At 49.1% G+C, this 21,422-nt stretch overlaps 1 protein-coding gene across 1 annotated transcript; it reads left to right on the plus strand.

Moving 5' to 3' along the window:
* Positions 1–10,306: 10,306 nt before the first annotated feature.
* On the plus strand, positions 10,307–19,497 carry ganc (glucosidase, alpha; neutral C). Its single transcript, XM_054741875.2, has 24 exons — positions 10,307–10,479; positions 10,743–10,805; positions 10,924–11,026; positions 11,354–11,481; positions 11,593–11,769; positions 11,940–12,010; positions 12,328–12,424; positions 12,499–12,682; positions 12,866–13,001; positions 13,591–13,826; positions 13,898–14,024; positions 15,082–15,161; positions 15,270–15,413; positions 16,432–16,528; positions 16,620–16,721; positions 16,798–16,972; positions 17,246–17,314; positions 17,441–17,505; positions 17,580–17,656; positions 17,736–17,810; positions 17,895–18,008; positions 18,727–18,836; positions 18,905–19,008; positions 19,162–19,497. The coding sequence occupies exons 1-24, from the start codon at positions 10,451–10,453 to the stop codon at positions 19,269–19,271; spliced, it is 2,673 nt and encodes an 890-aa protein (XP_054597850.1). The 5' UTR covers positions 10,307–10,450; the 3' UTR covers positions 19,272–19,497.
* Positions 19,498–21,422: the final 1,925 nt, after the last annotated feature.

Raw genomic sequence — 21,422 nt, forward strand, 5'->3', positions numbered from 1 at the left:
GAAGAATCTCTGTAGTGCACAAACAGCCTTTGTGAGCGGCGAATCCCTGAAGTGCGTGACACATATCGTGCGAGCGCGCGCACCGGGCAGAGAAGGTGGGAAGCCACCTCCTCATCAGAATTATGGGGAGGAGGAAAAAGTCCAGCCAATGAAATTGACCTGGATTTGAAGGAAGTATTAATGTTTTGGGGCACAAAGGCTGGGTTGGGGCATAAAACAGCAGACCCGCCATCTTCCCGGATCCTGAGGCATGCGGGAGCCACTGAGAGGCGGTTAGGTTGCTCACCCTCTTGACTGATGCCAGCGCCAGCAGCAAGGCAGTTTTGAGTGACAGGAACTTGAGTGAGACCTGGTCCAAGGGTTCAAATGGGGCTTCAGACAAGCCGCGCAGAACCACCGTTAGGTCCCACTGGGGAAATAGCGGGCGGAACACAGGTCTGTTCCTTCTGACACCTTTTAGAAAATGTTTTGTGAGGGGATGATTGAAAACAGATCTATCTCCAAAACCCTGGTGACAGGATGAGATAGCTGCAGCATATGTTTTAATAGTGCTAAATGTGAGGCCCCTGTCCATTAGCATCTGCAGAAACGATAGGACATCCGCCAGCTGGCAGGAGAGCACTTGAACAGTCCGCTCTGTGCACCATTTCTGGAAAGCTGCCCATTTAGCAGCATAAGCTGCGACGGTAGAAGGCGCCCGTGCACTCTGAATCGTGGCGACCACATCATGCGGCAGCCCAGAAGCCTCTAAGCGTGACCACTCAGTGGCCAGACTCACAGCCTTTGGCCTATTTCTGGAGGATGTTTGATTATCCCATCCGCCTGGAGAAGGGCGTCCACCCTCCACGGGGAACCGGACACTAGCGTTTGCAGGTCTGGAAACCATGACGCAGACAAGCGTCTGGGAACCACCAGAATTACCGAGAGCTGTTCCGACCGAACTCGGTCCAGGAGACGGGGAATCAGTGGGACTGGCGGAAACGCATACAGGAGCATCTGAGGCCAGGGCTGGTGTGAGAAGGCGTCCGCTCCGAGTGGGGGGTGGTCCCGGGGACTCAGGGAAAACCACAGGTGACACTGAGCGTTTTCGCGAGCCGCGAACAGATCCACAGAGGGTTCCCCAAACTTGATCCATTTCTGTGATATCAGTGCGGGATGCAGACGCCAGTCGGAGTCGCGGGGTCCCCCTCTCGACAGGATGTCTGCCGCTACATTCAGGATCCCCGGAATGTAGGTGGCCTTGATGGACAGCAGGTGGACATGTGCCCAACACAGTAAATCTGTGGCTACGCGCAATAGTGGGAGGTATCGAACTCCCCCTTGGTGATTTATGTAGGCTGCCGGCACCTGGTTGTCTGTGTGAACTTCGACATGACAGCCCTCGAGAAGGGCAGCGAAGTGTCTGATCACATTCCTCACTGTCATAAGCTCCAACACATTTATGTGCTCGTGCGTGTGGGAGGGCCAGCGATCTGCCACCATATGGGACAAGCACGTGCCCCCCCATCCCAACAGTGACGCATCCGTAAACACAGATACGTGTGACGTAGGACATCCGATGGGGACCCCGTGTGAGAGGATGCAGGGATTCCCCCAGTGAGCAAGGTCCCCGCCCACTGAAGAGGGAACCCTCAACATACGTCTCTTCTGACGTATCGGGTGTACCCGGAGGCGGATGAACCAACGCTGCAGGTGCCTTGTGTGCAGTAAACCTTACGGCACCACAGCGTGGGCTGCAGCCATCATGCCCAGAAGTTTCATGACTAACAGGGCTCTCACGATCTTGCGGGGTTGCACGTGGGGGATCACCGTGGTGAGATCTGCCACTCTCGCCGGAGACAAACGTGCTCTCATCAGGGAGGCGTTCAGCTCCACCCCGAGAAACACAATCGACTGGGATGGAAGGATGGAGCTCTTTTCCTAGTTTATGGAAAACCCCAGGGTTGACAGATGCTCCATTAACTTCCTGGTTTGCTCTGACGCCTCGTCCTTGGACCGGGCGCATAGGAGCAGATCGTCCAGGTAAAATAAAACACTCATTCCCGCCGTGCGCAATAGCTGCAGAGTGGTCTCCAGACATTTGGAGAAGGTGCGCGGGGCTAGCATGTAGCCAAAAGGGAGACGATTGAACTGGTATTGAACTCCCTTTAATGAAAAGCGGAGGAACTTCCGGTGTTTGGGAATTACTGGGATGTGGAAGTACGCATCTTTCAGGTCTATTGACGTGAACCAGTCCCCGGAACGCACGTATTCTAGGACTTGCCTCATTGTTAACATGCGGAAATGCATCACTGCTATGGAGCAGTTGAACAGGGAAAGGTCGAGAATTGGTCTCATTCCTCCCGACTTCTTCGGTACTACGAAGTAGTGGGAGTAGAAGCCTGAGAGCTCTTGTCCGCGAGGGACTTGGGAAATGGCGTCCTTGGACAGAAGTTCTCGCAGCTCCAGCTCCAGGGCCTGAGATGGTTCCTGTGACGTGAACGTCGTCTCCACGATCCTGTTGAAGGGAGGAGGAGCGGACTGAAAATGGAGTGTGTGACCGCAATGAATGGTCTCTGATATCCATTTGCTCATGAGACAAAGGCGGCGCCATTCTTGCGCGCGTTCCGACAGCGGACACGTGTTCGAGGTCACGTGAACGATGTCTGAGGACTGGGTTCGCGCCCTTACCGCCGTCGCTCGCACCAGAGAACTGGGAGCGACCCATGGAGGGCTGCGCTCGAAAGGGCGAGTGTGAAACAGCTGGAAGAGGCTGATCCGCACCGCGGAGCGTGGAGTCCAAAGTTAAAGAATGAATGGGAGCCAGGCCCATGCACGAGGACGACAAAGTGCCAGCGGATGGAGCCGCTGACCGGCTTCTGTCTTGGACCACATTACCCAGCATGCTCCTCGCGGGGATTCCCTCCACGTTGCACCTGCATGTTCCATGTCTATATATGGAAGACGCCACACCGGCTCTTCACTCAGTCATTTCCATTTTCCAGTTCCATGATCAGAGTATTCAGAAGCTAAGACAGTTAAACCTCCACCTTTCTAACTCAGACCTCATCCTTCCGTCAGCCTTTTCAGCACCGCTTGCAGCCAGCAGTCTCTAATAAAGCTCGTACTCCCGAAACCAGTCTTCGAGTCTGACAGGATGACTGAGTCCATTAATCCAGCAGAGTTCGAGCAGATGAAGAGGAAGTTGGAGCAGGTTGTTAGCGAGAACGTTCAGCTCCACGCCCTGGTCGACCAGCTTAACACCAGGCTGAACTCCCAGACCGATCTCTCCCTGCAGATGTCTACTGCCGTCACGGCACTCCAGCAGCAGGTTCATGCGCTCCAGTTGCAAGCCCTCACTCCACCGATGGGTGAGCCACACTTCAGTCTCCCGGAGAAGTGGAATGGAGAGACGGGGAGTCCAGACGGTCTGCTTGCTACCCTCGACATGCAGTTCGAGTGCCACCCAGGACGCTTCCCCACTGCGCGCTCTCGGGTGGCACAGCTCACCTCCCTGTTCTCCGGACGAGCGGCAGAGTGGGCCGCTGCGCTCTACAACTCCAAATCACTGGAGTGCAGCGACTACGCTGCATTTGTGGCCGCCCTCAGAAAGACTTTTGTTCCACCCAGCAGCGAAATGGGGGCAGAGACATGACTCCTAAAACTCCGCCAGAAGGAGCGCTCTGTGTGCGCATATGCGTCGGAGTTCCGCACCATCTCCGCCAAGCTGCGGTGGGATGACTCTGCCCTCCGAGCCATCTTCTTGGAGGGACTGGCAACCTACATCCGGGATGAGATGGCGGGAAAGGAGCTACCCCAGACCCTGGATGAAGTTGTGGATCTGGCGTTGCGCATGGATCAGCGGGTTTTGGTTCGGCCCAAGCCTCTCATTCGTCCATCCAGGGCGCCTGGACTTTTTCCTCGTCCCCCCACGCCTACTGCCGGACCCGTTGCCACTGAGGAACCCATGCAACTGGGCCACCTTCCTCCGGAGGAGAGACAGCGATGGTGGCGCGAGGGCCTCTGCACCTATTGTGGTTCCCCCGACCACAGACGCATGAACTGCCCCCTCCGTTCGGGAAACGAAGGAACCCACTGAGTCTCGGGGTCGCTCAGCCTGGTTCACCTCCAACCCCTGCCCTTTCCAATCGGCTCCTTCTGCACGTCACCCTCCAATATGGCGAGACCTCGCTCCAGATGCACGCGCTGGTGGACGCGGGGGCCGCTGACAATTTTATGGCTGTGGATCTGGCTGTACGCCTACGGATCCCCACTACCCCCTTGGAGAGGGTTGTACCAGTGACCACGGTGGACGGCAGGCCCCTCCAGCCTTACCCTGTCCAAAACCGAACGCAGTCTCTCCAGATGACAGTCCAGGGCCACCGGGAGACCCTCCATTTCCTGATTATCCATGCTCCCTCCTCTCCTCTGATCCTGGGGTTTCCCTGGCTCCGCCTCCAAGACCCACGGATCTCCTGGTCCCAAGCTCGCCTTCTGGAATGGGGGGCCCAGTGCCAGACCCACCTCTCTCCTCCTCCACCCCTACCTGACTGCCCGGAAGGTGGCTCCGGTTCAGCGCCACCCAATCTGCCACCGCCCTATCGGGATCTGGCCACGGTGTTTGATAAGCAGCGAGCCACCGCACTGCCGCCTCACCGTCCATATGACATGGAGATCAAGCTCCAGCCAGGGACCATTCCACCCTGGGGGCGCCTTTTTTCTTTCTCCCCGCCGAGTCCAGAGCTATGGAGGACTATGTCGACCAGGCCCTCCAGCAGGGTTTCATCTGACCCTCGTCGTCCCCAGGTGCCGCAGGCTTCTTCTTTGTGAGGAAAAAGGAGGGTGATCTCCGCCCCTGTATCGACTACAGAGGACTGAACAACTTCACAGTCAGAGATCGCCATCCTCTGCCGCTCCTCACGTCCGCCCTGGATGCCATCTCCCAGGCGCGGATTTTCACCAAGCTGGACCTCCGGAGCGCCTACAACCTGGTCCGTATAAAAGCTGGAGATGAGTGGAAGACGGCGTTCATCACCCCCCACTGGTCACCGGGAGTACCAGGTCATGCCCTTCGGACTGTGCAATAGCCCCGCCGTTTTCCAACGCTTCATCAATGATGTCCTCCGTGACATGTTGGGACGGTGGGTGTTTGCCTACCTGGATGACATCCTGATATACTCCAAGTCAGAGGCTGAACACCACCACCATGTTCTCGCTGTCCTGACCTGGCTCCTGGACAACAACCTGTTCTGCAAGCCCGAGAATTGCTCCTTCCACCAGCGGTCCATTTCATTCCTGGGCTACCTGATTTCGGATCAAGGTCTAACCATGGACCCTCAGAACGTCCAGGCGGTTAAGGACTGGCCCCTACCTACCAGCCTAAAGCAACTGCAGAGTTTTCTGGGTTTCTGCAACTTCTACCGTCGATTTATCAAAGACTTTAGTACCATTGTAGCACCTCTCACTTCTCTCACCCGACCGAGCCCTCCTGGTCAACAGTTCCGGCTCACCCCAGACGCCGTTCGGGCCTTCCACTACCTAGTCGCTCGTTTCACATCGGCTCCTATCCTGCGCCACCCGGACCAGGGAGTCCCTTTTGTGGTCGAGGTCGACGCCTCGGACGTCGGCGCCATCCTGTCCCAAGGCGGCCCCGACGACAGGCTACATCCCTGCGCCTACTTCTCCAGGAAGTTCTCCACCACCCAGCAGAAGTACGGCGTGGGGGATCGTGAACTGCTAGCCATAAAATGGGCATTGGAGGAATGGAGGCAGTGGCTTCTGGGCACCACTCAGCCGTTCACCATCTGGACTGACCACCAGAACCTAACCCACATACGGTCCGCCAAGCAGTTAAATCCTCGCCAGGCTCGCTGGACCCTCTTCTTCGAACCCTACGAGTTCCATCTCACCTATCGCCCCGGGACAAAGAACCAGAAGGCGGACGCCCTCTCCCGCCAGTTCACCCATTCAGCGCCCACGTCCGAGCCGGCACCCATCCTCCTGGAGCACCGTTTTGTGGCCCACCTTGGGTGGCCGATGGAGAAGGCCATCCAAAACGCCCTCTGGGGTGACCCAGCGCCGCCAGAGACCCCCGCCGGTCGGCTCTACGTCCCCTTGGCCTGTCGCAGTGAGGCGTTGTCCTGGGCTCACTCATCACGCCTGTCTGGTCACGCAGGCTTCTCTCGGACTCTCAGGTTCCTTAAACGGGCTCTCTGGTGGCCACGTATGGAGAGGGATGTTAAGGAATTCACGAGCGCTTGTGACGTTTGCGCCCGCTCTAAGGCATCCACCCAGGCTCCGGTTGGCATCCTCAGACCCCTTCCGGTGCCCAGCCGCCCCATGTCCCGTATGGGGCTGGACTTTGTCACAGGTCTCCAGCCGGTCAACGACCTCGACACCATCTTGACGGTCACTGACCGGCTTTCCAAGGCTGTTCACTTCATCGCCCTCCCGGGCCTCCCCTCGGCCCGACGCACTGCAGAACTGTTTCTGGAGAACGTGGTGCGCCTCCACGGGTTCCCGGTCGATGTGGTCTCGGATCATGGTCCCCAGTTCACGGCCCGTTTCTGGAAAGCCTTCTGCCATCTAGTGGGAGCTTCTGTCAGCCTGTCTTCGGGCTACCACCCACAGACCAACGGTCAAACGGAGCGGGCAAACCAACAGTTGGGCCGGTACCTCCGCTGCTTTGTCTCGGCGCTGCCCTCGCAGTGGCCTAAGTACCTCCTCTGGGCGGAGCTGTCTCATAATCTTCACACCTCCTCAGCCACTCAGATGTCCCCTTTCGAGGTCTGCTATGGCTATCAGCCCCCGGTCTTTGCCCACCAGGAACCCGAAGTCGCGGTGCCTGCTGCTCAATCCCCGGTGAGGTGCTGCAAAAATGCATGGATCAAGGCGCGGGCCTCCATCACCCGGGCCAACGCCCGTTACTCCCACCAACACCTCCGCAGGCACCGCCCGGGCCCCTCATATGCTACAGGGGACAGGGTCTAGGTGTCCACGGCAGGCCTCCGGGTCCGCGCCGGTTCCAGGAAGCTCGCTCCCCGGTTCCTCGGACCCTACCCCGTGCAGAAGGTCATCAACCCGGACGCATACCGGCTGCGGCTGCCTACAAGCCTTCGCGTCCATCCCACCTTCCACACCTCCCGGCTCAAACCTTATGTGGAATCCTCACTCCTGCCGCCTCGGGCTCCAGCGCCTCCGCCGGCCCACTTCCTGGACGGTGAGCCCATCTACACCGTCCGGCGCATTCTGGACGCTCGCCGCCGGGGTTGGCAGTACCTTGTGGACTGGGCGGACTACGGCCCCGAGGAACGCTCCTGGGAGCCGGCCCACTCCATCTTGGACCCTGCCCTCATCTCGGACTTCTGGGCCCACCGAGGTGGCCCGGGGACTTCAGGAGCCGTCCCTGGACAGGGGGGTCCTGTCAGAGTCCAAGCCCCCAGGCCGGGCTCTCCCAGCTGACCGGCTTCTGTCTCGGACCACATTACCCAGCATGCCCCTCGCGGGGATTCCCTCCACGTTGCACCTGCGTCATCCATGTCTATATATGGAAGACGCCACACCGGCTCTTCACTCAGTCATCGTTCCACCGTGTTCCATGATCAGAGTATTCAGAAGCTAAGACAGTTAAACCTCCATCTTTCTAACTCAGACCTCATCCTTCCGTCAGCCTTTTCAGCACCGCTTGCAGCCAGCAGTCTCTAATAAAGCTCGTACTCCCGAAACCAGTCTTCGAGTCTGACACATGTGTGAGGATTTGGCAGAGAATTCTGCAGAGGACTGTAGGATTGTGCTCTCTATGTGACGTTTTTTGGGTTTTATTTCAAAACCAACATCATTCACAGAGTTATTACAGTCATAAGCACACACATTCCCCCCAACGAGTCATTTTCGTGGTTGCTTTCGGCAAGGTTCCTGCGACTGTGACTGCCAAGACGGTGTCTGCTGGCTCTTTCGAAACCGTTGGCCGCCAACTCTCTGGTCCCGCTTCGGCTCCACCTCAGCGGGGGTCCGGCTCCGTGGGGCGGGCGGTGCAGCTGGGCGCCTGAAGTTTCTGCGCCATTCATCCCATCCTCTGGAGGAACGGCCGGAGTGCGAGGCTGACCGAGGGTGGACCAGGTCTCACACCATGGCTGACAGTTCAGCTGTCTTCTGAGCCCTCTCAATGACGCTCCTAAGATGGGAACCAAACAGAACGTCAGAGGTGATGGGGCCTTCCAGCATCTCCCTGTGCAGGTGTTTAGGAATGGAGGGCAGGGCCTTGAGCCACAAGGCCCGTTGGATAAGGGTCTGCCAGGCAGCAATGCGAGCAGAACCGGTGAGTACAGCAGCGCACAGATTGAGAATGGCATCAGCAGTTTTAGTAATGGTGGTTTTTGACTCGTCAGGAGCGTCAAGCTCTTCCACTATTTTGGAAACGCCAAAGGCAAGAAGGACAATGTTATTTCCTGCAGCGCCGGTCTGGAAGGCGCACTGGTGTGCGCGGTTGGTGAGCCGCGTCAGCAGCTGGTCATGCTTAGAAGCGGGAATTGCTCGCGGGCCAGCGAGGTGGTTCTTGGTGCCAAACAGCGAGGACAAGTCCAGCTCCAGTGGAGGAACGGAAGGCCAGCCTTGGTCGGAGAAGCCCCCGACCTTGGTAATGGGCGCATATGTGGAAATTGGCGCCTTGAGCTTAGCAGGTTCGGAGAAGGCGGCGGACCAGCCTCTTAATAAATAGAGAGGAAATTTGGCATACAATTCCAAAATTTATATTTGAAAAAGTTGGAGGAATGGAATTCCTATTAAGATGTGATTTTGAAATCCCGAAGTTGCCTCTCAAACTTTTCGAATTCCACAGACAAGTCCTCTTTTTTGGAAAAATGGTTTTCAAACATAACTTCAGCCCACATGATGTTCCGATACGGAATAATAGAACTGTTTTGGAAAGAACCAAAACCATATTTGTAAAAAGTTGGATGGACAGAGGAATTTGGTCAGTGACACATATTTTAGATGAAAATGGACATATTCTTTCACTTAAGAACTTAAGTCTCAAGCATGATGTTGAAATTTCTGAAAATGAACATAATAAGGTGATTAAAAATAACCCAAGTTCATCTAGTTAAAGCTTCTATCGGTTATATATTTAACCCTAGACTCAAAATATTAGCAGCTGATGGGATAGAAATTTTCAATAAAAAATATAATAATATTTTCCTGAGAAACAAATTAAACAAAACCTTTTATCCAAACCCAATACTCCGATTCTCGTTACTACACAACTTTTCAAAAGAAGAAATTTAAATTTTGAGAACCAACTATCTAAAATTCTCTTTACCCCCAAAGTATAAAGAAGTCCATTTTAAAACCTTGAATGATATTTACCCATCCAACCATTCTATACAAACTAGATTTAAGTTCTATGTGGAAAAATGTTACTCATGCAAACAAAATGATGAATCGACCAAACATCTTTTCTATGAATGTGATAAAATTTTTATGATGTGGAATTCACTCCAGGAATGGCTGAACTCCAACCAAATTTATATTAATAATTTCAGAGTTGAAGATATCTTATTTGGTATTATACTAAAAGATAAAAATACCAAATTAATCATCTCATAATCTTTACAAAAAATTTCATACACAAATGCCAATATCTCAAAAATCCACCTACCTTGAACTATCTCAAAAATTAAATTAAACTGTTGTTGAGATCCTTAGGTAAATTGTCAATGCCATGAAGCTTTATAATTTCATTATAAATACTAATCTCTAACCTCTTTTTGGATGGTATACACAATAGACCTTGTTTGCTCTTTAACTTCCCCCTTTTAAAATTTTCATTTATATACACATAGAATTTGTTTTTTCACATTTTCTTACTTGTATCCCTTCATTTTCAGTTTTTTTTGTTGGTTTTTTGTTTGTTTGTTGTCTTCTTATTATACCAAGTTGAATAGTATCTACAAAATGCAAGTTGGCATGAACACAAACTTTGGAGCTACTCTGTCATGTCATTCTGTTTACGAATTTTGAAATGTAGTCGCTTTTGCTCGTTTGTCAAATGTTCAATAAAAGTTCATTTAAAAAAATCTTCTTCTTCTTCTTTTCATTATTATTATTGTTATAATAATAATAATTATTATTATTATAGTTATAAATTATTATTTTTTTCAAAGTGATTTTTTAAACAGCTTGTGTATGACTGGATTTAAGGATTACGTGGAACTAATTCGGGATGAATCGCTAAAATCAGAATTTAGCAACCAGAGCCTTCACTTGTGTACAGTAGTGTGGTGAAATCAGGCTAATGCGGTTTTATTTTGAAATTCTTAACCGGAAGTTGACCTGTTTGCTTGCAGCCACTTCCTTTAGCGGACAGCTCCTCTTTGGCGAACTAACGAGACGAAACCATAACATGGACAGTTAGTGAGTGTTTCGTAAAGGGACAACTGTAGCCAGCTGTTGTTTTTGTCAGTCTTCGCGTGTCATGGCGGATGATAATCAGCCCGTTTTTAGGTATTAGCTTGATTTTTTTGGAGGATAGGTTGTTGACCTTTGACATTTCCTGTGTGAAACTAACAGAAAAACCAGATATGTGTCACTACCCCAGAGGAACAAACCTGCCAATTGAACTTGACATGACATGTTTTATTTCTAACACCTGCTACCATGATTGTTAAGGTTCATCTTCTTTGTTTGTGATGTTTTAAATGATAAAGCTGTTTCAAGTTGAGTACCTTGAGGGTATCAGAGTGATCTTTTCTGTCTTCTGGTCTCAGTGAGGTCCCTGATGATAAAGGGAAGGAGAAGTACAAGAAAAGTGAGAATGTTGCTTTTTACAGGTATTATTTTTTATTTTTTCAAATTAACCATGAAAAAGCACAAAATCAAGTTTGTTCTGATTAATTTGAGGAACAGATTACATTGTTGGATGACACCTCTGTGCTATTTATTATTCAGGAGACAGATGCAGGGTCCCAGCAGGAAGTACAGGGCCCTTTTAGACACCATGGTGCTCACTGAGAAGGGAGTCTGCTTCCAGCTGGTGGAAGCTGACACTCAGGTCTGTGTGACTCAGAGATTCATTGGATTCTTCGTATATGTGTGGTTTAAATATAGTTTTTAAATAAATATAACAGTTATACTATTAAAGATGCTAAAAGAATCACAAATTAACTGATATTTTAAGTAAAGCATAACAAAAAGTAAAAAAAAAGAAACATTTCTAACAGAATTAATCTGAAGATAAATAAAGCTCTCAATCGTTTTGATATTTATAGTTAATAGTTAATAAGTTAAGTTAATAAGATCATGTTAGTTTTTTTCTGTTTTTTAAAGACCAGATAGACTTTGTGGTCCTAAACAGTCTTTTACCTGCTCCTATATTCAGACCAAGCTGCTTCTTACTGTGTCTCCCTGTAAATGTGACACTGTGAGGATCTTGATAGATGAGGCTCAGCCTGGTAAAGCCCGCTACCGAGTCTCTGATGTGCTGACTGGAGATCCTCAGAGTGAACAGTAAGAGAGCTCTTTGGTATTAATGATTTATTTTATTTGAGCAACACTCCAGTTCCTTTCCTGAGGTGTGACAGAGCTACTCTACACGCTGTTTGATCTTACGCCTGACAGGTTGAGGGTGGAGTCACAGACTCAGGATTTTGTCACCCTTTCCTGGTCTCTGGCACAACACCAGGTCCGCGTGTGGCATTTTCCTTTCCGAGTGGAGATCTTGAAGGATCAGGAAGTGATCGTTACGTTTAACTCCAAAGGCAAACTGTGGTTTGAAAGGTTGCAGGAGCTGCCCAGGTGAGGTCCACAGAGACATGTTCAGATTCAGACAAAGAGTGTTACAAACGGCATCTTGTTTTGTGTTTGCTCTCTGGAACCTCGTCTGATGGCAGGGAGGTAAGAAAACATTCAGAGGTTCTTGAGTCTTGATCCGATGAAGAACTTATCCTTTTTCTCCTGCTTTTGTTTCAGCCTACCGATGACCCGACAGGTTTATGGAGGGAGACCTTCAGGACGTTTGTTGACATCAAAGCTAACGGTTTACTTTCTCTTTTACCTATTAAATGGAATCTCGTATAATAAATGTTAGATGTGTCTGTGTTACAGGGATGGGTTGCTTTTTGGACCCATCTGCACAAGATCATTGATTTTCCAGGATGTGTTAAACAGCTGAGCTGCTGGTTGCTGTGACGAGACATAAGCTAGGCTGAAATAAGTCAAATGAAAGTCGTTCTGTTTTACATTCTCTGTTCTCGGTAACGCTAGAAACTACATTTAAAGAGAAATACGACAATCAGACTAAACCCTGTACAGATTTTTACGTTTTGACTGAAACACGCGGTGCGTATACTTTAGGTCCGAGCAGCATCGGCGCTGATCTCTGCCTTCACGGGTTCAGACACGCCTACGGCCTTCCAGAACACTCCGACCAGCTGCTGCTCAGAGACACCAGGTATTCACCAGCCGCTCAGTTTCAGGTGGGTTGTGCTTCACTAACCATCTTTACAAACGGTTCTCTTCACACAGAGACGGAGAACCTTATCGGCTGTATAACCTGGACGTGTTTGCCTACGACCTGCACAGCCGCCTGGGCCTGTACGGCTCCGTACCGCTGATGGTGGCTCATAGAGCAGACAGGACTATCGGTGTGTTTTGGCTGAATGCGTCGGAAACCTTTGTGAACCTTCAGTACCTCCCTACAGACCCCCAGGTAGTCCCGTCCTACTTCAGACCAGGCTGCTCACAGATCTGAGGATTATTTTTATGGAACATGTTATAGTTCTAACAGCAGAAGCAGGGTTGTGGTGTTTTGTTGTTGTCACTCACACAGACGTCTAAAAGGGGAGTGAGAAGGTTTATTTAACCTCTGAGGAACTCGCTAACCTTCCTGCAGATGCCTCCAGTGAAGAGGAGGAGGACACAGGTTCAGACTGACGTCCACTGGCTCTCAGAGAGCGGGGTGATCGACTGCATGGTTTTACTGGGGCCCAGCCCACATCAACTGTTCCACCAGTACGCCCAGCTGACAGGTGCACACGCAGCACTGAGATCACGATGCAGTTTTAGAAACAAACGCATCCTAGAAAGTAGGGATGTAAGAAAATATCGACATGGCAATATATCGTGATATTTTTCCAACAATATTATATCGATATTCAAAAGCTGTGTATTGGAAATATCGATATGGCAATATATCGTGATATTTTTCCCTGCGATTATTACATCGATATTCAAAAGCCGTGTATCTAATTCTTGAAAGAATTTACATGCAAACTTTTGTGCATTTTCTTTTCGTTTTGTGCAATTCAATCGCCACCCGCTAGTTGGCAGCAGTGTGCAACGGGTTTTGTTTCCACCATTGAACTGTAAATCCCTCCATCATGGTTCAGATACCTCATGTTAAACATGTTACGTATCAGTTTGGACTGTTTATTGAACATTCTTACAATAAATTCAGTAAAAAAAAATTGCTTGTAACGTCTGACTGAATGTATCGCAATATATTGCGATATATCGTATCATTTCCCCTGTATCGTGATATGTATCGTATCGCCAGAATTTCAAAAATACACATCCCTGCTAGAAAGGGTGAAGCCGCACCTGTTCTTCCTGTTTCAGGTTACCAAGCCCTGCCCCCCTTCTTTGCCCTGGGGTACCACCAGTGCCGCTGGAACTACGACGACGAGGCCGACGTGAGGGCTGTGGATGCTGGATTCGATCGCCATAACATCCCTTATGATGTCATCTGGCTGGACATCGAGCACACTGATGGGAAGCGATACTTCACCTGGGACTCGGCTCGTTTCCCCGAACCGGCAAAACTACAGCGCCATCTAGAGAAGAAGAATAGGAAGGTCCGTGTCAGGTCCAAATAGTTCAGCTTCTCCAGACTTTATCACCTGTGTTCTTACATGTGTGATTTTAGATGGTGGTGATAAGTGATCCCCACATCAAGGTGGATGCTGATTGGTCCCTGTACCGTGAGGCCAGAGACGGAGGACACTTTGTTCGAGACAGAGAAGGACACATCTATCAGGGCTCGTGTTGGCCAGGTAAAGCTCCGCCCACTTCGAACACCAAACTCAGACTTCACGGTTAGTAGAGACATTTTTTACCACATAAAACACTGAGTTAGCTCTAACTCCCTCAGGCAGAACCACTTCCTGTAAAATTAGACTCATTCTGCTAAAAAAAACTTAAACATGGAAGAAGAAACGCAAAAACTCCTAAATGTGTGTCCCTGGACCCCGTACTGTATGTTTATTAAAGGAATGGCTCACTAAAAAAACACTTTTAATTATTTCTGATCATAATCAGTCATTCTGAGTTTAACATGCAGACAGAACATGAAAATAGTCTCCTACATCCATCTCCTGCATTAGCTTCTGATAGAAAACAGACGGTGACCCTCTAAGATTAGAAAAGCCTGACAGATCTACGTCACACTGTCACTCAACGTTCATGGACTCACCCATCTTGACTCACGACGGGGAAGGCTGTAGTTGGATTAGCATCCAGGAAACAGCAGAGAACGTCTTGGCTAGCTAACCGTTAGCATTAGTAACTCCACCACACATCATGTTATTTGTGTAGATAAATGATAAAATGATAAATGACCCGCACTTGTATGGCGCCTCTCAGAGTAAGGACTCCAAAGCACTTTACACTACACGCTGATGGTGATGAGCTACGATGTAGCCACAGCTGCCCTGGGGCGCACTGACAGGCGATAAAACAACAGTCAGTGGTAGAGTCGTATTGCTGTTGGCCAATCAGAGGTGAGATGTTCAAATATCAGGAAATAAGACTCCAAATCCTGTCACCTGAAGCTACTTTCTCCTCCAGTTGACTTCGACATCCTCAAACAGGAGCACATGAGCCCCCCCCCCGAGAACGACTCACAAGGCATTCATTCCTACTAGAGACTCCTGCTAATGCATTAAATGAGTGAATCACATCTTTAAATCTAAAAGGCTAAAAGCAAAAGCGCTTCCTGTACTCTAAACAGTCCCAATAATATAATATTTATTTTCTTTTACTCCTCCTGGAGCACCATTGAACATCCTTGAATTTGGTTGGAATTGGTGATTTAGTTCGGTTTTCTCTCAGGTGAGTCTTCCTATGTTGACTTCAGCAGCACTGCGACCCGAGCCTGGTACTCCACCTGCTTCAGTCTGGAGAAATACAAGGTGAAGATCCAAAACAGTCACTCTCCCGAACCGGATCTATGATCACAGCTCAGGTGTTCTGAGGATCATTTAGAGCATTCACAGTAGAATGTTTTGTGTCTGATGGAGGGGTCGACCTCCGTCCTCTTTGTATGGAACGACATGAACGAGCCGTCGGTCTTCAGTGGGCCGGAGCAGACGCTGCCGAAGGACGCGGTGCATCACGGAGGATGGGAACATCGGGATCTACACAACCTGTACGGCTTCTACCAGGTGAGCCTGCTTGCTCGGGTCAAGGTAAAATATTAGATGAACCTGGAGGGATGCTGACGCTACTGAAACGACTGCTGACGGTTGGCTCCTCATGGATGCTGTTTACAGGAAGTGTCAGATAAAACATGGGTGTGTTTCTGTTAACTGAGCTCGTCGAACGTCTCCTAAGGTGTCATGATGATCCTTCAGCATTAAGTGGCTAAACATTGAAGATATCCATTACATCGTTGTTGCTTCAGCTGTGTGAAGTCCAGTCAGCTGTCATCTCACAGCTTGTTAGCCATTTCAAACGGATCTGGAAGCTTTGCTCTGAACACAGAGCTCTGAAACGGCTCATTCTAGATCAGGGGTGTCAAACGTGCGGCCCGCGTGTTAAATCCGGCCCGCGAGATGGTTGTGTAAACTTTATTTTCATACTTTACAATGTAGAATGAAAATAAACTTATCATTGTGAGCAAGTTTTCTCTGTAATGAGTATAAATAAAACAAAGCTGCGCTCAAGGCCCACACAAGAACTTGAATCACATCCTGAAGTTGGCCGCCACTCAGGATGTGACTCCTAATATTGATGTGCTGGTGAAAGCTAAAAGATGTAAAGTAAAATGAGTCAAATATACTTTAAGTGCTGCATGAAACTGATCTAGCCATGTGATCTGTAAGCTCTGAACCACTAAGGAATGTTTTTTTATTTGTTGATTTTTTTTTCTTCAAATTTTCAAGTACACTTCAGGTGTCGTACTTGTACTACACTGTCCTCAGGCTCCAGCCTTGTTTTATATTGATTGTATTAAAACAAAGGAAACAATCTGAATTATTTTTTTTTTTACCGGTCCGGCCCACTTGGGACTAGATTTCCCTCAATGTGGCCCCTGAGCTAAAATGAGTTTGACACCCCTGGTCTAGAAGAATAAAACAGAGAGATTTAGTACAAGGAACTTCATAAACATGTTTTGCAGCGACCATAAAAAAGTCATAACATGTCTCCTTTAAGCTTTGTGTGTATTTGATGTTCTTGCAGCACATGGCCACAGCGGACGGCCTGCTGACCCGCTCAGGGGGCTCAGAGAGACCCTTTGTCCTCTCTCGCTCCTTCTTTGCAGGATCTCAGAGATTTGGTGAGTGGTTTAAACGAATAACCGTCTGTTAATATCCCGTGTGGATCCCCGACTTAGCTGTTTGGTGCTGTGGCATGAATTTGGGATGCAGGAGCAATATGGACCGGCGACAACGTGGCCAGCTGGGACCATCTGAAGATTTCCATTCCCATGGTTCTGTCTCTGAGTCTAGCGGGGATCGTGTTTTGCGGAGGTGAGCGTGTCTGGGAATTAGCCCTGTTGGGTTTGACTGATGGTTTCTCAGGGTTTTGTCTGTCGTTGTGTTTCAGCTGATGTTGGGGGGTTCGTTCAGGATCCAGAACCAGAGCTGTTGGTGCGCTGGTACCAGGCGGCGGCCCTGCTGCCGTTTTTTCGGGGCCACTCAGACAAGAAGACCAAGCGGCGTGAGCCCTGGCTCTTTGGGGAGGAAGTCACAGCAGCGATCCGCGCCGCCGTCCAACAGAGGTGGCACCACAGAGACAAATAATGGTGGATGAGTTCTTAACTAGCTTTACTAGTACTCCTACACTAGTGACACGCACCCCCAACCCCCACAAGAGCGATGTAGTGATACACCGAAAGGCTCCCACACTGGAAAGTCAGCAATGAACCAGTAAAAGACAAATGGGAGCTGTGGTTGGGTTTAACACTGATATGGGTGTGGTGACTATGCCACAAAGTGTTTCTGTAGGATGTGACATCCTCATCACCCCCACCCCCCTTCTTCTCTGATCTCAGGTACCATTTGCTGCCCTACTGGTACACTCTGTTCCACTACGCCCACAACTCCGGCCTGCCTCCAGTCAGGTCAGTGTTGCTGCCACCTGCTGGTCAGGTGCAGACCTGCCACACGGGTCAGTCACCTCTATCTGCGTCTTTCACACTTCATCATTCACACAGTTTAATCGCAATGCCACGCGTTTCGTTGTGCAGACCTCTGTGGACCGAGTTTCCCAGAGAAGAACATACGTTCACTGAGGACAGTCAATACATGATTGGTGAGGACATTATTGTCTGTAATCATAAGATGTTATTATAGCTGGTTGTAAAACAGCTGCTCTGTGTCCTGTAGGGGGAGCCTTGCTCGCCTGTCCTGTAACACAGCCAGGAGTTGAGGAGGTCAGAGTCTTACTTCCTGGATCTAATGAAGTAAAACACTCATCATGGACTTGTATAGTTATTGTTTTATGAATTATTTGTGTGGTTTGAAAGTTCTTTTCTGTCTTAGATCTGGTACGACATCTGCTCTGGACAGGAATATGGAGGAGGCCAGACTCTGAGTCTTCCAGTCACCCTGGACACCGTCAGTCCTCTCAGTCACACTCTCCTGTAGGACAGGCAGTCAAAGCTCCAGACCATGCTTTAGTTTGATGTTTGCTTCAGACAGATTCCGGTGTTCCAGCGCGGCGGCTCGGTGGTCTGTAGATCAACAGGAAGTGGGACATGTGCAGCGGACTTCCAGCAGCTTCCTCTTACTCTCACCGTGGCCTTAAACTGTCAGGTGACAACCAGAGGATGTTGGGATCACGCTTCAACAGAATAGATTATGCAAGCTCAGAGGATTAGTTAATAATCTTAGTTTATAGTAAACACACCAGCATGCATCTGCTGCCTAAACAGGCTGTAGTGGTCTGAGAGGTGATGTAGAAAATACTGCAGTTAAATTCAGACTAATGTTCATGTTTCCCCGCTCAGTGGTTCTAATGTTGTGGCTAATAACTAAATGAACGTATTAATCTCTGCCACCCTTAATTAACCGGATAATCAGGAGCCTGAAGTCAGCGGCTCTCTGTAGGTCTTAAATCTGGTGCATTACCGAAGTTAGCCACTAGAGGGCTACTCAGTCGAGGACTAGAGGAAGCTGTCTGCTTGTTAGTTTCTAAAAAAAAAGTGCTTTTAAAACACTATCAGACTCACAAGTGAGAGGTGAGGAGCCATTAGTCATTACAAAGGTTGCTGGCTAAAATCCCAGCTGCAGCCTTCCTGTGTGGACTTAGCATGCTAGCATGGGTTTCCTTCCACAGACTAAAACAAGCATGTCAGGTTACCTGGACTCTAAATTAGGTGTGAGTGAGTGGCGGGTGTTTGTCTCTGTGTGTCCCTGTGATGGACCGGGGACCTGTCCTAGGTGTCCCCTGGGAGTCTTTTGGTGCCTTAGAGCTGTTGGGGCAGTGATGATTGGTGAGTAGAGTGGTGACTGCTGTTACTTCCATGTGCAGGGCCGTGCTGCAGGTGAACTCTACCTGGACGATGGTCATTCCTTTGGTTACCGGGTCAGAAAGTCCCGTCTGCGCCGGTTCTGCCTGCGGTCGGGCTGCCTGCGCTGCAGGTGAGCCGCGCTGAATCTGAGGAGAGAAACTACCCTGTTCCGCTTTACTCAGTCTGGTTGTTTCACAGCCCTGCTGCAGATGATGGAACGTTTGACTGCGAGACGTTCATCCAGTCCGTTACTGTCCTGGGTTTGAGAGACAAACCATCCACGGTTGTCGTCCATGTGTCGGGTGAGGAGGACCCGCCTTTGTTGGCCCTCACACAGCTCCAGAGCTCTAGATGAACTCAGATTGTTTCATGTTTAGCTACAGAAGAGATGTTATGTTCCAGCAGACCTTTAAGCTAAAATGAGAAGATAGTGAATTTTTCTTTGTCTCCTCCAGGTGCTGAGGAGACGTCTGCTGTGTTTGAGTATGAGGAGACCTGCTGCAGGCTGACGGTGACCCGCCTGAAGCTCAGCGTTCTGATGGACTGGCAGGTCCAGATGAGTTAACGGTGACTACGTCAGAGATACTGTATCAGACATCAGGGGGATTTAAGCTTTAATCACAAGTTTTTTTTATTGTAATTCACTCAGTCATAGCTAAGGATGAGCAGCTACAATCCATGTGTGACCCCCAAAGAATTTGATGCAGTTTTTTTCTGTTTGTCAGGCTTACCGGCCATGGTTGGTCTGATTCTCTCCCTCGTGTTTACTCTGGAGTTGAACACAACCCATCCTTGAATAAGTCTCACTCTTCTTTGAGATTCAATAGCTGTAAAGATGTCATGAATACAAATTATCCAGAGTAGTTTTGAGAGTACAGATAAGATAAAAGACAATATAACCCCTTAAACCTGATGGAAATCGAGACTGTCACGTTGAGAGCAGGAGGATCGGACCCAAAATGCCGAACACCAGAGTAACTCAAGGCAGGAGCGGTTGAATAAATGAAAATTCCTTTTATTAAGATGATGAGTGAATATCCAAACGGCAGGAAGCTGACTGACAAAAACAAAAGCTCATTTATGAGCAAGAACCTAGAATTTCTCGAGGGGGACAGAACAACACTGACAAAGACAATGGACCAACACACACCGACAAGACAGGGTTTTACACACACAGGGAAGCAATCAGGGAAACTGGTAGCAGGTGTGTGGGGTGTGTGAGCTGAAGGGATCAGGAGAGACTCAGGCCCTGTCCACACGTACCCGGATTAATACGTTGTTAAGGACATGCCAGACCTGTAGGCGGCAGTACTTCCCCCGTTCTTAACCTCGTCTTTCGACTGTGGTCTTCCGCAAGGAGCAGTAATTCCGCTTGCAAAAACAAACAAGCAAAAAGCGCTTGGACAATTGATAAAGCGAGCGCAGCTCTGAGGGCATCCATGCTGTCGGCTAGTGTAAACACAGGTCGCACACGTGATGTCAGCATTTTTTTGTCGCGGAAAGTGACGTTGCGGACCTTAAAACTCCGGTTTTGTCCGTCCACACGCAGACACCCAAAACGGAGAAAACGCAGATCTTCACTTTGGCCGGAGTTTTTAAAAAGATCCGTTTTCGTGTGAAAAAACTCCGTTTTCATGTGGATGACAGGCCAAAACGTAGAAAAATATCTACGTTTTGGCAGATCCCCGGCTACGTGTGGACAGGGCCTAACTAGGTGGGGAAGGAACACATTGTATTAAAGGGAGAAACTGACTGGATAATATAACTATACAGAGAATTAACAAACCTGAAACTAGACACCAGAACAAACATTAAATCTTCAGCTTGGGGAACTAAAGAGACAGGAACCAAAGGAGGGGGAATCAATGGGGAGACTAAAACTACTGGGATGGGATAACTAAGTATGAAGTGACTAGGGGGGAACCTGGAGGGCGAACTGGAGGGGGCTGGGGACCAAAAGGACACAGAACATGACAAAGACAGAAAAAAAACAAGAAAAAGTAGATTTTAGATGTAAAAAAAGTCAGATGACCCACTCAGTTAAAACTAGGATGTTGTTAATGATGGAGCTTTAGATCAGTGGTTCCCAAACTTTCCAGCTTCAGACCCACAAAATAGCTATGAAGACATGTGACCCCAGATTCATCTGATTAGACAAGAGAAACATGCTTAAAAAGCTAAATAATTCAGGAAGTAAGCAAAACCACTCTAGCTCTTGTTCACTTATATCAATTTATGACACTTTAGTTGAGTTCTTGTAACAATTATGCCAGAAATATAGCTTCAGCGATTTCTGGACATCATCTCAAGACCTCCTGAGTTGATTTTGGTGACCTAAAATGGGGTCCCACCCCTAACTTTGGGAACCACTGCTCTTGATGTTTTGGTCAGATGTTGAAAAGCAGGTGATGTAGCGTCTCACCTGGCTGTGGAGGGAGGACTCACCCAGACTTTTATTCCTCTGTTAAACTGGATGGATTTTAATGAAACTCACACAGGCTCTTAACCAGATGGTCGTCTACAGCTGATTAATGTTTGGAACCAGTCAGAATCAAGATGGCCACCCCAGCTAAGCAACATTAGCAAACATAAAAAGCTGTTGCTTTTGTGGATCTGATGTGTGATTTTGAGTGAGATCGTGTTACCTCGACCACAACAACTGAACCTCCATTGTTTTTCTACCTGAGACATGAAAGGTAGTTCTCTGCGTGGACTG

The sequence above is a fragment of the Nothobranchius furzeri genome, chromosome 18 (assembly GCF_043380555.1).
Source record: "Nothobranchius furzeri strain GRZ-AD chromosome 18, NfurGRZ-RIMD1, whole genome shotgun sequence".
NCBI classification, from domain to species: domain Eukaryota; kingdom Metazoa; phylum Chordata; class Actinopteri; order Cyprinodontiformes; family Nothobranchiidae; genus Nothobranchius; species Nothobranchius furzeri.

Bases quoted from the DNA above. Each gene is read 5' to 3' on its own strand.
- ganc (XM_054741875.2), top strand. From the start codon at position 10,451: ATGGCGGATGATAATCAGCCCGTTTTTAG. The intron at 11,770-11,939 runs GTGAGGTCCACA...CCTGCTTTTGTT, and splicing joins AGGTTGCAGGAGCTGCCCAG to TCAGCCTACCGATGACCCGA. The intron at 16,529-16,619 runs GTGAGTGGTTTA...TTTGGGATGCAG, and splicing joins TGCAGGATCTCAGAGATTTG to GAGCAATATGGACCGGCGAC.